The sequence below is a fragment of the Entelurus aequoreus genome, linkage group LG25, assembly GCF_033978785.1.
Source record: "Entelurus aequoreus isolate RoL-2023_Sb linkage group LG25, RoL_Eaeq_v1.1, whole genome shotgun sequence".
Lineage (NCBI taxonomy): Eukaryota > Metazoa > Chordata > Actinopteri > Syngnathiformes > Syngnathidae > Entelurus > Entelurus aequoreus.
In genome coordinates this window covers 19099848-19113838 of record NC_084755.1, presented here as the reverse complement: position 1 = coordinate 19113838, position 13991 = coordinate 19099848, and the positions used below count along the sequence as shown (strand labels likewise).

General features: G+C 38.4%; 1 protein-coding gene across 10 annotated transcripts in view; it reads left to right on the top strand.

The window, feature by feature from the left end:
• tfap4 (transcription factor AP-4 (activating enhancer binding protein 4)) overlaps nucleotides 1-13991 on the top strand; it is a 77790-nt gene that overhangs the window by 54764 nt on the left and 9035 nt on the right. For 4 of the 10 annotated variants that reach the window (XM_062036923.1, XM_062036924.1, XM_062036920.1 and 1 more), the window contains 5 exons: nucleotides 3680-3811; nucleotides 9780-9945; nucleotides 11684-11782; nucleotides 11852-12022; nucleotides 12104-12220. In XM_062036923.1, the coding sequence (XP_061892907.1) occupies nucleotides 3723-3811; nucleotides 9780-9945; nucleotides 11684-11782; nucleotides 11852-12022; nucleotides 12104-12220 (642 nt within the window). In that variant the 5' untranslated portion in view covers nucleotides 3680-3722. The other 6 variants (XM_062036926.1, XM_062036929.1, XM_062036925.1 and 3 more) reach the window with 5 other exon arrangements.

The following is a 13991-nucleotide window of genomic DNA, read 5'->3' as shown; positions in this document are numbered from 1 at the left end:
CTCATTTTCCTCAACTGATGTACTAACATCATGTGGTTTATTCTGTACATATGTAGAATCACCTACAACAAAACCTGTGAATTTGGACTCATTTCATGAATCACACATGAAGTTAGAAGGGGATATATGTTATTTCAGCATATTTATGTGTGTCCAGATAATGTGTCCCCAGTCCTCTATCCTCTATCCGCCCCCTCTGAAGTCATGGGGATACAAATAATTGCTTTTGCGACACACAGTGGACATAATTAGAAGAGAAGTTTCTTTCATTCAAAAATTTCAGCTAATTTCTGTACTTACCATAATCTTCTCGCGGGCCGGATAAAACCGGTTCGCGGGCCTGATCTGGCCCATGGGCCGTATGTTTGACACCCCTGGTTTAAGGGGTTATCCGGCTTAGTGTAGACTTAGCCTAATACTCCTGACATTTTGCGCTGGCGGAGGCTGTACTGAAATGTCCTCCCCCGTATGAAAACTGGATTGCTTCTCAGTCACCAGCAATCTAACTTTTTGTGAGTACTTTAGGACTTTAAGAATGATGGCTTTATGAATTTCTTAATTTTTTTTTTCAAGATTATGACCATTCCCTACCCCCAAAATCCCAAATTATTCGCACACTACATGTTTTTTATTTTCATTGTTGACTGGTAGGAAAAAGCAGCATTGAAGGCAGAGTAAAGAGTCACTACTGTGCTAGAGCAGCAGCCAGTATAGTCCTTTGTTTACATGCAGTGCCTCGTCTCTGCGGAAGGAGGCTTTTTGGTAGTGTGACTCCGACCAGCTGTTTCCCGCCTTGAAAGCCACCCGATCAGCTGCACACACACACACACACACACACACACTCACACACACATTCTTGTATTTGTTACCTTCTTGAGACCTCTGAAAAATACCTACCGCTTTAGGACCACCCTTTCTAGATATATGAATATTTGTATTTACAACATTAATAATATGTACAAACTATGCAAATATAAAAAAAGGTAAGCTTTTAGTTATTTTATTTTTTTGTAACTGGTTTTTAATCTTCATTATTTACTTCAAGTTATTACAGTATGTCTCTATATACACTTTTTTTTTTTTAATTAACTTTGGTGCATTTCAATTTCTTACGCACGCTTGTTATTGCATATGTTGGCCAGAGGGGGAGCACTTCAAATCTTTACACACACTTGTTATTTCATATGTTGACCAGAGGGGGAGCACTTTTAAAACCGACACGCAGTCAATTTGAAAAATCCCTCCTTTTTGGGACCACCCTAATTTTGATAGATTTCACCACCGGGGGTGCAAATGAGACCTAAATTTTTTTGTTTTTTGTAATGTGCTTAAGGCCGATGACAAACGAGTCACGGACCAGAGATGGGCCCCTGTGCTGCACTTAGGGCAACCCAGCTGTAGAAGCTAACTGTTAATGGCCACTATAGTCTTAGTACCGTAGTGTATTTGTTTATCCTATGGTCATACTTGCCAACCTTGAGACCTCCGAATTCAGGAGATGGCGGGGTTGAGGTGGGAGGGGGCGGGGCTTGGTGGTAGCGGGGGGTGTATATTATAGCGTCTCGGAAGAGTTGGTGCTGCAAGGGGTTCTGGGTATTTGTTCTGTTGTGTTTATGTTGTGTTACGGTGCGGATGTTCTCCCGAAATATGTTTGTCATTCTTGTTTGGTGTGGGTTCACAGTGTGGCGCATATTTGTAACAGTGTTAAAGTTGTTTATACGTCCATCCTCAGTGTGACCTGTATGGCTTTTGATTAAGCATGCCTTGCATTCACTTATGTGTGTGAAAAGCCATATATATTATGTGACTAGGCCGGCACGCTGTTGGTATGGAGGAAAAGCGGATGTGACGACAGGTTGTAGAGAATGCTAAAGGCAGTGCCTTTAAGGCACGCCCCCAATATTGTTGTCCGGGTGGAAATCGGGAGAAATTCGGGAGAATGGTTGCCCCGGGAGATTTTCGGGAGGAGCATTGAAATTCGGGAGTCTCCCGGGAAAATCGGGAGGGTTGGCAAGTATCCCTATGGTCACATATTAAGTTAAAGTACCCATGATTGTCACACACACACTAGGTGTGGCGAAATTATTCTCTGCATTTGACCCATCACCCTTGATCACCCCCTGGGAGGTGAGGGGAGCAGTGAGCAGCAGCGGTGGCCCTGCCCGGGAATCATTTTTGGTGATATAACCCCCAATTCCAACCCTTGATGCCGAGTGCCAAGCAGGGAGGTAACGGGTCCCATTTTTTATAGTCTTTGGTAGAGATGTCCGATATCGGCCGATAAATGCTTTAAAATGTAATATCGGAAATTATCTGTATCGTTTTTTTTATCGGTATCGGGTTTTTTTTATTGTTTTTTTGTTTTGTTTGTTTTTTTTATTAAATCAACATAAAAAACACAAGATAAACTTACAATTAGTGCACCAACCCAAAAAACCTCCCTCCCCCATTTACACTCATTCACACTCATTCACACAAAAGGGTTGTTTCTTTCTGTTATTAATATTCTACATTATATATCAATATATATCAATACAGTCTGCAGGGGATACAGTCCGTAAGCACACATGATTGTGCGTGCTACAGGTCCACTAATAGTACTAACCTTTAACAGTTAATTGTACTCATTTTCATTAATTACTAGTTTCTATGTAACTGTTTTTATATTGGTTTACTTTCTTTTTTATTCAAGAAAATGTTTTTAATTTATTTATCTTATTTTATTTCATAATTTTTTTTTAAAAAAGGACCTTATCTTCACCATACCTGGTTGTCCAAATTAGGCATAATAATGTGTTGATTCCACGACTGTATGTATCGGTTGATATAGGTATCGGTAATCAAGAGTTAGACCATATCGGATATCGTCAAAAAAGCCATTATCGGACATCCCTAATATATATATATATATATATATATATATATATATATATATATATATATATATATATATATATATATATATATATATATATATATATATATATATATATATATATATATATAATATACCCCCATCCCCCCACACACACCTCCATCCCCTGAAATTCGGAGATCTCAAGGTTGGCAAGTATAGTCTTACATCAGCGCCGGAAGTCGTAAAATCAGCTGTTCACCTGGTGGCTTTTTTTCGGGGATGAATAGGGAAGTCCTTATTTAGCTGCCGTCTTGTTTTATCACATATTGCTGCCTTTGCACCTGTCAATGTTTACTTTTGTGTGCACATTAAATCAACAAAAAGTCCTGACTTTGGAGCAATGTTCACAGACTCTGGTATTTGGCTCTCTATTAGATGTAATGCTTTTCCGTATTGGGACCATGATTTCGGTCTTAACACGCTTCATATGGAAGGTACTATTCCTTGCTGATGTCTCAAGAAGGGTAGAAATACAAGAACATACACTTACACACACACACACACACACACACACACTTACACACACACACCATGCAAGGGGAGAAAGCAGAAGGGGCGGGGCTGAGAAGGAGCCGAGGTAGAGCGCCACACACAACGAGGGAACCCCATCAGCTGGAAGTGGAGTAACATTACAACTCTAACTACATTCCTCCTAACCGAAGGGATTATTTTTCATTAGCTCACCTTAGGGCGGGGAGTTTTAAAACGCCGCATTTGTAATTACTACTTTTTTATTTTTCATCAATTTTTTTTTTTTGGAAGGGAAACAGGAGAGGACTGGAGATACCAAAACTGGAGAGTGAGCATGGAATATTTCATGGTACCCGCTCAGAAGGTGCCCTCTTTGCCACACTTCCGGAAGACGGAGAAAGAAGTGATCGGGGGTCTTTGCAGGTGTGTAAATCCGCGTGGGTTGTTGTTATCAGTCCACTGGCGTAAAAGTCACACACGCGTGGGGTAACGAGGCGACGTGTTGTGAGCGGAGCACGACCTGTCCGCCGGGGACAAAAAGCAGCACGTAAGGTGTCCAATGCTCGTTAGGACGCATTTAAATGTGATATTTGTCACGTTGAGTGGGGATTCGTTTGAATTTTGTGGCGAACAAACACAAACCACGTGGGCTCTCGCGCACACGCACTCCTTCCTCCGCCGTGGAGCGCCTCACTCGCTCTATTTGTCCTCAAATCACCCCAAATACGCTGCGTTTTGGAGGTAAATAAGCCAGCAGTGGATGTTTTGTATGTTTCACGGGGCTTCTTGGTTGTCGAGCGGGGGGCTAAATTGTAGGGAAGTGCGGCCATGCTTGTGGCTTCTCTCGCTGTAACCAACGAGGTCGGTCTGGCGTGTCTTTTTTCCTGTTTAATGACGCCGTTTTTGCGACTTTAAAAACACAAATAGGTTTGTCGTCGACGCGGTTGGGGAGTTGGAAAGCCGTCTTTCGGTGTGACTTCTCCGTCAAATCTAGACGCCTCCACTGCGTCTTTTCACCGCTGCCATGCCGCATTTCTGTAATGGCGGGGGACGCTGAAAAAAAAAAAAAAAAAAGGTCTGCCCGGAGCACAGTGATGGCGCTGCTAGGGGGTGGGGGCATTGAAATACGATATGGGCAGCGGGGATGTTTTGATTATTTCTCCCCCACGGAGAGAAGTCTTTAACGAAGCACGAATGCGAAAGTTTTGGCTCAACAAGGGGTGTTTAATGGTGGCGTTATTAGGAAGGGGGTGTGTATACGTCCGCAGCCCTGCTTGGATAGGGAGGCGGAGGGATCTGAGGTTGCTGCTCAGGCTTTACGTGTGGCATCATGGGAAATGGAGTTCTACTCTCTCTAATGGCTAAACCAGGGGTGTCCAAAATGTTGCCACAATCAAAGCGTGTGGGGCCATTTTGATATTTTTCAATTTCATAACCATTACAATACATGTTTTCTAATCTTTAGAGTCCCATCAATATAAGTCAAATATTGTTTAATAAGAATTAGAATTTTTAAATATCATTATTATTTATTTTTTTGTCCTGTCCAGCTTCTCAGGCAAATTATATTGTTGATATAGATGCCCATATCGGCTGTACAAATTTACTTTACAAAAGAGAAGCGTAGGATACTTCTCTTGTTGCCTTATTTGTATTTCACTTTATTAAATGTATTTATATTATCATTTGGTGCATAATATTTTTGACAAAATAATAGAATGGAAAGTGAAACAATATGTTACTGCGTATGTCTGCAGCTAAATTAGGAGCCTTTGTTTAATTACTTACTACTAAAAGACCAGTTGTCTTGTATGTTCACTGTTTTATTTTTTAAAACTGCAATAAGAAACGTATGTTTAATGTACCCTAAGATTTTTTTGTTAAAATAAAGCCAATAATGCAAGTTTTTTGGTCCCCTTTATTTAGAAAAGTACAGAAAAGTATCAAAATAATTTTGGTACCGGTACCAAAATATTTTATTTATTTATATATATATAGTACTTTATTGATTCCTTCAGGAGAGTTCCCTCAGGAATATGTGTGTATGTATATGTGTGTGTATGTATATGTCTTAGATTATCCAAAAAATAGTGCTCGATACTGTGGTAGAGCGCAATATATATACAGTATGTGTGGGAAAAAAATCACAAGACTACTTCATCTCTACAGGCCTGTTTCATGAGGGTTTTCCTCAATCATAAGGAGATTTTAATAGAAGCATTCACATGCCATGGTTTATATAGGGCACAGAACGGGTAGGTACAGGCAGGCGTAGGCAGGCGTAGGAGCGTGGTGATTGGCTCATGTGTTACCTCGGAGGTGTTTCCTTCTGTGACGGCATGCTGATACAATCTCGCTGCGCTTGTTGAGGGATGACAGGTCTGGGCGGTATATAATAAACAGTTTCTCTTTTAAGCATACGTATATATTTTTTTATTTTTGTCCTGTCCAGCTTCTCAGGCAAATCATATTGTTGATGTAGACGTCCACATCGGCTGTACAAATTTACTTTACAAAAGAGAAGCATGGGATACTTCTGTTGTTGCCTTATTTGTACTTGACTTTATTAAATTGATTTATATTATTTGGTGCAAGAGGGGATAGAAAGAGGAAAAAAGGAAGACAGAGAGACAAAAACAACAGCAAACACAATAACAACAACAAAAGACCAACATCAGCAACTAGAATATCTTACAAATATGATATGGGCAGCGGGGATGTTTTGATTATTCCTCTCCCACAGAGAGAAGTCTCTAACAAGCACGAATGCACACATTTTGGCTCAACAAGGGGTATTTAATGGTGACGTTATTAGGAAGGGGGTGTGTATACGTCCGCAGCCCTGCTTGGATAGGGAGGCGGAGGGATCTGAGGTTGCTGCTCAGGCTTTACGTGGGGCATCATGGGAAATGGAGTTCTACTCTCTCTAATGGCTAAACCAGAGGTGTCCAAAATGTTGCCACAATCAAAGCATGTGGGGCCATTTTGATATTTCTCAATTTCATAACAATTACAATACATGTTTTTTAATCTTTAGAGTCCCATCAATATAAGTCAAATATTGTTTAATAAGAATTATTTTTAAATATCATTATTTATTTTTTTGTCCTGTCCAGCTTCTCAGTCAAATTATATTGTTGATGTAGATGCCCATCGACTGTACAAATTTACTTTACAAAAGAGAAGTATGGGATACTTCTCTTGTTGCCTTATTTGTATTTCACTTTATTGAATGTATTTATATTATCATTTGGTACAAAATAATAGAATGGAAAATGGCACAGTATGTTACTGCATATGTCAGCAGCTAAATTAGGAGCCTTTGTACAATTACTTACTACTAAAAGACCAGTTGTCTTGTATGTTCACTATTTTATTTAAGGACAAAATTGCAATAAGACACATGTTTAATGTACCCTAAGATTTTTTGTTAAAATAAAGCCAATAATGCAAGTTTTTGTGGTCCCCTTTATTTAGAAAAGTATCGAAATAATTTTGGTACCAGTAACAAAATATTTTATTATATTTTTATTTATTTTTTTAAATTTTATTTTAATTTATTTTATTTTTTTTGTCCTGTCCAGCTTCTCAGGCAAATCATATTGTTGATGTAGATGTCCACATCGGCTGTACAAATTTACTTTACAAAAGAGAAGCGTGGGATACTTCTCTTGTTGCCTTATTTGTATTTGACTTTATTAAATTGATTTATATTATTATTTGGTGCAGGAGGGGATAGAAAAAGGGAAACAAGGAAGACAGAGACAAAAACAACAGCAAACACAATAACAACAACAACAAAAGACCAACATCAGCAAATAGGATATGTACAAATATCATATGGGCAGCGGGGATGTTTTGATTATTTCTCTCCCACAGAGAGAAGTCTCTAACAAGCATGAATGCACACATTTTGGCTCAACAAGGGGTATTTAATGGTGGCGTTATTAGGAAGGGGGTGTGTATACATCCGCAGCCCTGCTTGGACAGGGAGGCGGAGGGATCTGGTGTTGCTGCTCAGGCTTTACGTGGGGCATCATGGGAAATGGAGTTCTACTTTCTCTAATGGCTAAACCAGAGGTGTCCAAAATGTTGCCACTGAGGGCCGCGCACAAAAAAATCAAAGCATGTGGGGCCATTTTGATATTTTAAAATTTTAAAACCACTGCAATACATATATTTTTTTAATATTTAGAGTTCCATCAATATAAGTCAAATATTGTTTAATAATAATTATTTTTAAATATCATTATTTTCAACACTCAAATCTCTAGCTCAATTTCAGATCTATCTGTCGAAGTTCACTTTTTATGTTTTATGTCCCTTTTTGTTGAAGATATTTTCCCCAAAATTTTTCAAAGTGGAATGTTTTAGGTAAAGTAATTGAAGCCTTAAAGAGGTCAATAATTCATAACAATATTGATTTTGCTTCATTATTATTTTTTGAGCAATGACAGTTTTAAGGAATCCGAGGTCCCACTCATAAGTGTTAGAAAAAAGTCATACATGATTTTTTTTTTTTTTACTTTTAACCCTTAAATCTCGGGATCAACTTTAGATCAATCCGTCAATTGTGAGTTTTTATTATTTTTTGTTAGTTTTTTAAAAAAAATTGTTTTATGCCGTTTGTCATAGAAAAGTTTGTTTTTCTATGGCAATCATGCAAAATATGCAATAATTTTCCCAAAAATGATTTCAAAGTGGTATATTTGATGTGAAGTAATTGGAGACTTGAATCGGTCAATAATTCATTACACCATTTATTTTGATTTATTTAATTTTTTTGCATTGACAATTTTAAAGAAAAAAGCAGCCAGCATATGAGTTATTAGTCAACAGTGCAACTTTTTATCGTTACATTTCACCTGTATGCTCTTTTATTCCCCTTTTTAATGTTTTTTTTAAAAATATTTTTGAGCTGCGGGTCGCACTTTGGAAACTCCTAGTCTAAACACTCTTTTAATTTAGAATGTCAACAATGTTCAAAATATCCTATAATATCCCGTGAAGGAACCCAATGAATATTGTATTGATATTCAAGAAATACCATGACATTATTGCATCAAATTGTTTACATTTCTGAGAGTTTCAAAACATACACAATCATGGTCACTTTATTAGGTACATCTGCACTATCTAAAGTACAAAAGCTGTATCAAAATATGGAAAAGGGGTTAATAATATGGTGTTTTAGATTGTACTTCCAAAAAACATGCAATATTTCTCAATGATGCAATCCAAAATGTATTAAAAATATTTACTTTTTCCACTCCATTTGGAGCAAAACACTATAATAACATGGATTATTAATTACATATTTGTAGTAGTAGTTTTCTTCAAATATCTTTAGAAAAAACAAAAAAGATGAAGTAAAGTACAGATGTGGAAAAATACTTCATTATTAAAACACATAAGAAGGAATACAATACATAATCATTAGATTTTTTATATCCAAAAACAAATGAACTACCTAACTTTCTTGTCATCATTAATGCAATGATTAATTTACTGGTCTTATTTTTATATATTATTGATCATCTTTATCTCATATCCTAAATTTTATACCAATTTATTTTCGAACACAACAAACCAAAAATACTCTCCAGCGACATAATTCAAACAAAAAAGTGTCTCCAATACAACAAACATGCAATACCTAACAATGATTGATTGATTGATTGAAACTTTTAATAGTAGACAATGAACACAGCTAAAGTTGTGTGCGCCCTAAAATCTTTCACTAATTACAATAATATGTGATATGTATTTAACCCTCAAATTGACTTCATATTTGGACATTTGCATGCTTTTGTTGGATGTGCACATGCAATGCTAACTTGTGTCACTTGTTTGCACAATTGTTTGCACTGAGGTGGCTGAGGCACTACAGATAAGAGCCCGGCCAGAGAGGCTCACTGGAATCCCGGGCTTGATACAGAGGAAATGTACTTAGAATGTCGCCTCACCCTCTTCAACAGCTTAGGGACGACACTCGCCAAAATCGGGTGACCTAAAAACTCAACTGGCATCAGATTTTCACCTTGTTCATTTGCTTGGGTAGTTTTGTTTTAGTGTTCAATGTCGTAAAACTGTGCAAGCAGTAAATGTAGTATAGCCACTTTGTGTTAAATTCAGCTTTACAGATGCCCTTCCTGTCGTTATAGTATAGGGATGAGGGATTGATTAGGGCATGACATCTGTTCCAGTGGACACCACTGTTTGAGAAAGTCATAAAAGTGCTTGAATTTGTCACAGGAGCTGCTTTTATTGTTTTAAATAGCATGATGGTATTAAAAAAAGGTGTTTTTAATCCAATTTTTTCCCAATTTTAGGAATGAGATCTTGTAAATGAAGCAGTTTTTCTCTGATGGATGTTTTCTTTCTCCCTTAGTCTGGCCAACATTCCTCTAACCCCAGAAACAGCCCGCGACCAAGAGAGGCGGATTCGCAGAGAGATCGCCAACAGCAACGAGCGTCGGCGCATGCAGAGCATCAACGCCGGTTTCCAGTCGCTCAAAACGCTCATCCCGCACAGTGATGGGGAGAAGCTCAGCAAGGTGGGGATAACTTAAAGGGGTTGTATGATGCTTTTTTTTCGTACATTTAAAACACTTATTTGTGGTCTACAATACATAACATGTAATAGTGGTTCTTGGGTAAAGATTTTGCATGGATTGTTTTACAGACAGTCTTTAAGCCGCTCTTCAGGATGCGTCGTTTTGTGGGCAGTCTTATTGACGTGCCTCCACTTCGACAGACACGTTGTAGTTTTTAGCATTTCCATATTGAGTCTCCTGGCAGATATACGTTGGAACTATATGCTACTAAATATTGGAAATGACAATAGCGGAGGATGCATGTGCATGTACGAGCCAGACTGCCCCACAACGAGAGGATAGCGAAAAATATAGAACTTATTGACTACGACGTTGGACTACAATCAGGCAACCTTGCACAAAGATCTTGGGTTAAATTTATACCATATATGTAGAGATCTGCAGACGTCACAGGTCAAACAGGTTATATATTGTTATATAATGTATATATTATATAAAAATATAATATATCATATACTGTATATATAATACGTAAATATTACATATGTTATTTTGTATTGCTACTACGGTACATTTTTAATCTACTCTATACCTGCATTATCCTTTCCATCCTTACACTTTCCATCCTTTGTAACTGAGCTACTGTGTGGAACAATTTCCCTTGTGGATCAATAAAGTTTGTCTAAGTCTAAACAACATAACGTGACCGAGCAAATTCCAAATGTCTCATTTGGAGGATGTATGAATGAAGGCAATATTATTTTATATATATCTCAGCAATACTTCCACAGTTTGGATATTACATTTGGGGGATTTATAGGGATCCCAAATACACAAAAGAAGGTACCATCAGAGAAGAAATGTTGGTTTTGCACAATAGGTCCCCTTTAAGCAGTGTTCCACACAGATTGGCAACCTATTTGTGGCTGTGGAGGTGACATAATTAAATGATTTGCGTAATTGTCTAGGACCCATGAATTTTAAAAAAGGGCTAAAAAAAATGTACACTTATTTCAAGACAAATTTGTGGTATTAGTATAAACTTGTGTTTCTTGTTACATTATGTCATTTTGATGTGTTTTTCAATTGTTGCTCTTTATTTTATTATACAATGCACTGCACTTTCTACACTTTTGGTTTATTACCATAACTTATTCTGCCCTCCCTGACTGTTGGAATTTAGTTTGGTTGATAGGTAAACAGCCTTTTTTATATCAGTGATGAAAAATTCCCCAACTTGAGGTTGTTTATTGATCGTCTCCCCACTGAAGTTACTATGAAACTAAACACGCAAAGGAAAGCACATTAATAAACACATTAAGTGCACATGAGTGTAAGAGTCTTATTCAATCGAGAATACAGCTTATTAAAAACAAAAAATAATAATAATAATACAACCACCATACAGAAAAAAGGTTGGCGGTAGCTTAATGCTAACATACAATGGATGAGTTAATTGACAGGCTTAACGAAAATTAGCATTGCGATCGTTTTAAACTTGCATAAATGTTTAATAAATGGGAAGTGAACGGAAAAAAATTGACATGAAACAGCAAATGCGTTTCTACTTCCAGGTATATATCCACCAAACTCTGGTGAAACGAATATTGACCACTTAAAAAATGTTCACCTTCGGCAGGCCCTAAGTAAATGAATAATATGGGAAACACTGTTGAATATATATTTTTTTCCCGATCTGGATCAGTGGCACCAATCTCCGCTTTTTTGCTCCTCTTAGGCCGCCATCTTGCAACAAACAGCGGACTACATTTTCGCTTTGGAGCAGGAGAAGACACGGTTACTGCAGCAGAACAATCAACTCAAGCGAATCATACAAGTAAAGCCTGACAAACGGCAAAACGCAGCAATGTTTTTCTTTGAGCTGATGACTTTTGCTTGTGTACAGGAGCTAAGTGGCTCCTCCCCAAAACGGAGGCGCGTGGAAGAGAAGGACGAAGGCATCGGCTCGCCTGACATCCTGGAAGAGGAGAAAACGGACGACCTGAGGAGGGAGATGGTCGAGCTGAGGCAGCAGCTGGAGAAAGAGCGCTCCACTCGGATGATGCTGGAAGACCAGGTGACATATGCATTCTGTAGAATCACATTAGTAGTCCTGCTCAACCACAGCGCTCGTTGTTGATCGGTTTGTGATTGCCAGATGCACTCCATCGACGCTCACTTGTACCCGGAAAAACTGAAGGCTCTAGCCCAGGAGGTCCAGGAACAGCAACATAAGCAGCTGGAAAGGGACCTCACACCTGTTCATAGCCCACAGGTACACACACACATGCATACTCGGCTGTCGCAAGCTTGCATCATCTTAACTGGAGCCAATAGCTGGATTCAAAATTCTGTTAGAAAGCAAGCATCAACATCAACAAAATAATTGCTTCACCAGAAGAAAGCTTAAACACAGACCTAAATAATAAAAACAAGTAAGATGCGGGGTGGCCAGAAGGGGGTTTGTGCACAATAGATTGCCTCATATTCTCATATATTAGGAATGCTAGTGCAAGCAAGTCCAAATGTGCTTTCAATTTGTATACATTTATTTATTTGCTTCCCCTAAACATTAACTTGTACAGATATTCAACGAGCATTCAACTGGACTGTTCAGAATGACTTCGAACTTTTCCAAGACTTTCTTATGAGCAGGCTTCATCAGTTCATGCTCATAGGTTTAGATTGGTCAGATTAAGATTAAAGTACCAATGATTGTCACACACACACTAGATGTGGTGAAATTTGTCCTCTGCATTTGACCCATCCCCTTGGGGAGCAGCGGCGCCGCGCCCGGGAATGTGCCAAGCAGGGAGGTAATGGGTCCCATTTTTATATCTAGTCTGACCGGGACCAGTTTAGAAGCAATCAAACATAAATAGACTTAGATTGGTCAGATCTTGTCCGACTTGGACTAGATCTTAGATCTGACCAATTTAAGTCTACTTAAATTGGTCAGATCTATTCTCAGTTGGTCAGATCTAGTCCCAGTTAGACCAGATCCGGTCGGACGAGCTCTTATTGCTCCCGGTCGGACTAGATCTGACCAATCTAAGTCTACTTAGATTAATCAGATCTAGTCCAGTTGGTCAGATCTAGTCCAACCAATCTAAATCTAATCTTAGATTAGATCTAGAACTTAAATTATATCAGATGTAGATTGGTCAGATCGAGTCTTACTTGGAATAGATCTGACCAATCTAAATCTGATTTTAGATTAGATCTAAAATACGAATACTCCCAGTTAGACTAAATTGGTCAGATCTAGTTCGACCGGGACCAATCTAAATCTATGAGCATGAACTGATGAAGCCTGCTCAGATGAGAGGCCACAAACGTCCAAGACAAACTGAACAGTCCAGTTGTGACCGATGGAATGCCCTGAGAGTACAATGACCTGGATGAATGAGAACATCCATAGACATTGTACAGGTTAGGTAGGCAGAATATTGTTTGAATTGTTTTTCTTTTACATTATACAGTAAATATTTGATTTATTATTATTTTCCTTGTATTTATTTCTTCACTTTCCAGGTCTACTTTATAGAATACAGAGATGGAATCTAATCAAATGGGCTTCCAATTCAAGTGATGCATCAAATAAATCTGCTTTTACAAAGATAACAATGAGCAGTTTTGACTGACATTGTCAGAGAGGTATTTTTATTTCATTTTAGTTTATTATTGGGATGTTGTGCAGTATTTCTTAACCATAGGGCTGGCAATGCCCCCTAAAGGGCCGTCAAAAAATGTTTCCTAGCTGTGGTCCGTATGAGCTGCAGCGGTACTCGGTTGTAATGCACTTTTCCACCACTAGTGGCAGTAATAAAATATCAATCAATCAATCAATGTTTATTTATATAGCCCTAAATCACGTGTCTCAAAGGGCTGTACAAGCCACAACGACATCCTCGGTACAGAGCCCACATACGGGCAAGGAAAACTCACCCCAGTGGGACGTCAATGTGAATGACTATGAGAAACCTTGGAGAGGACCGCATATGTGGGTGACCCCCCCCCCCCCCCCCCCACCCCTCTAGGGGAGA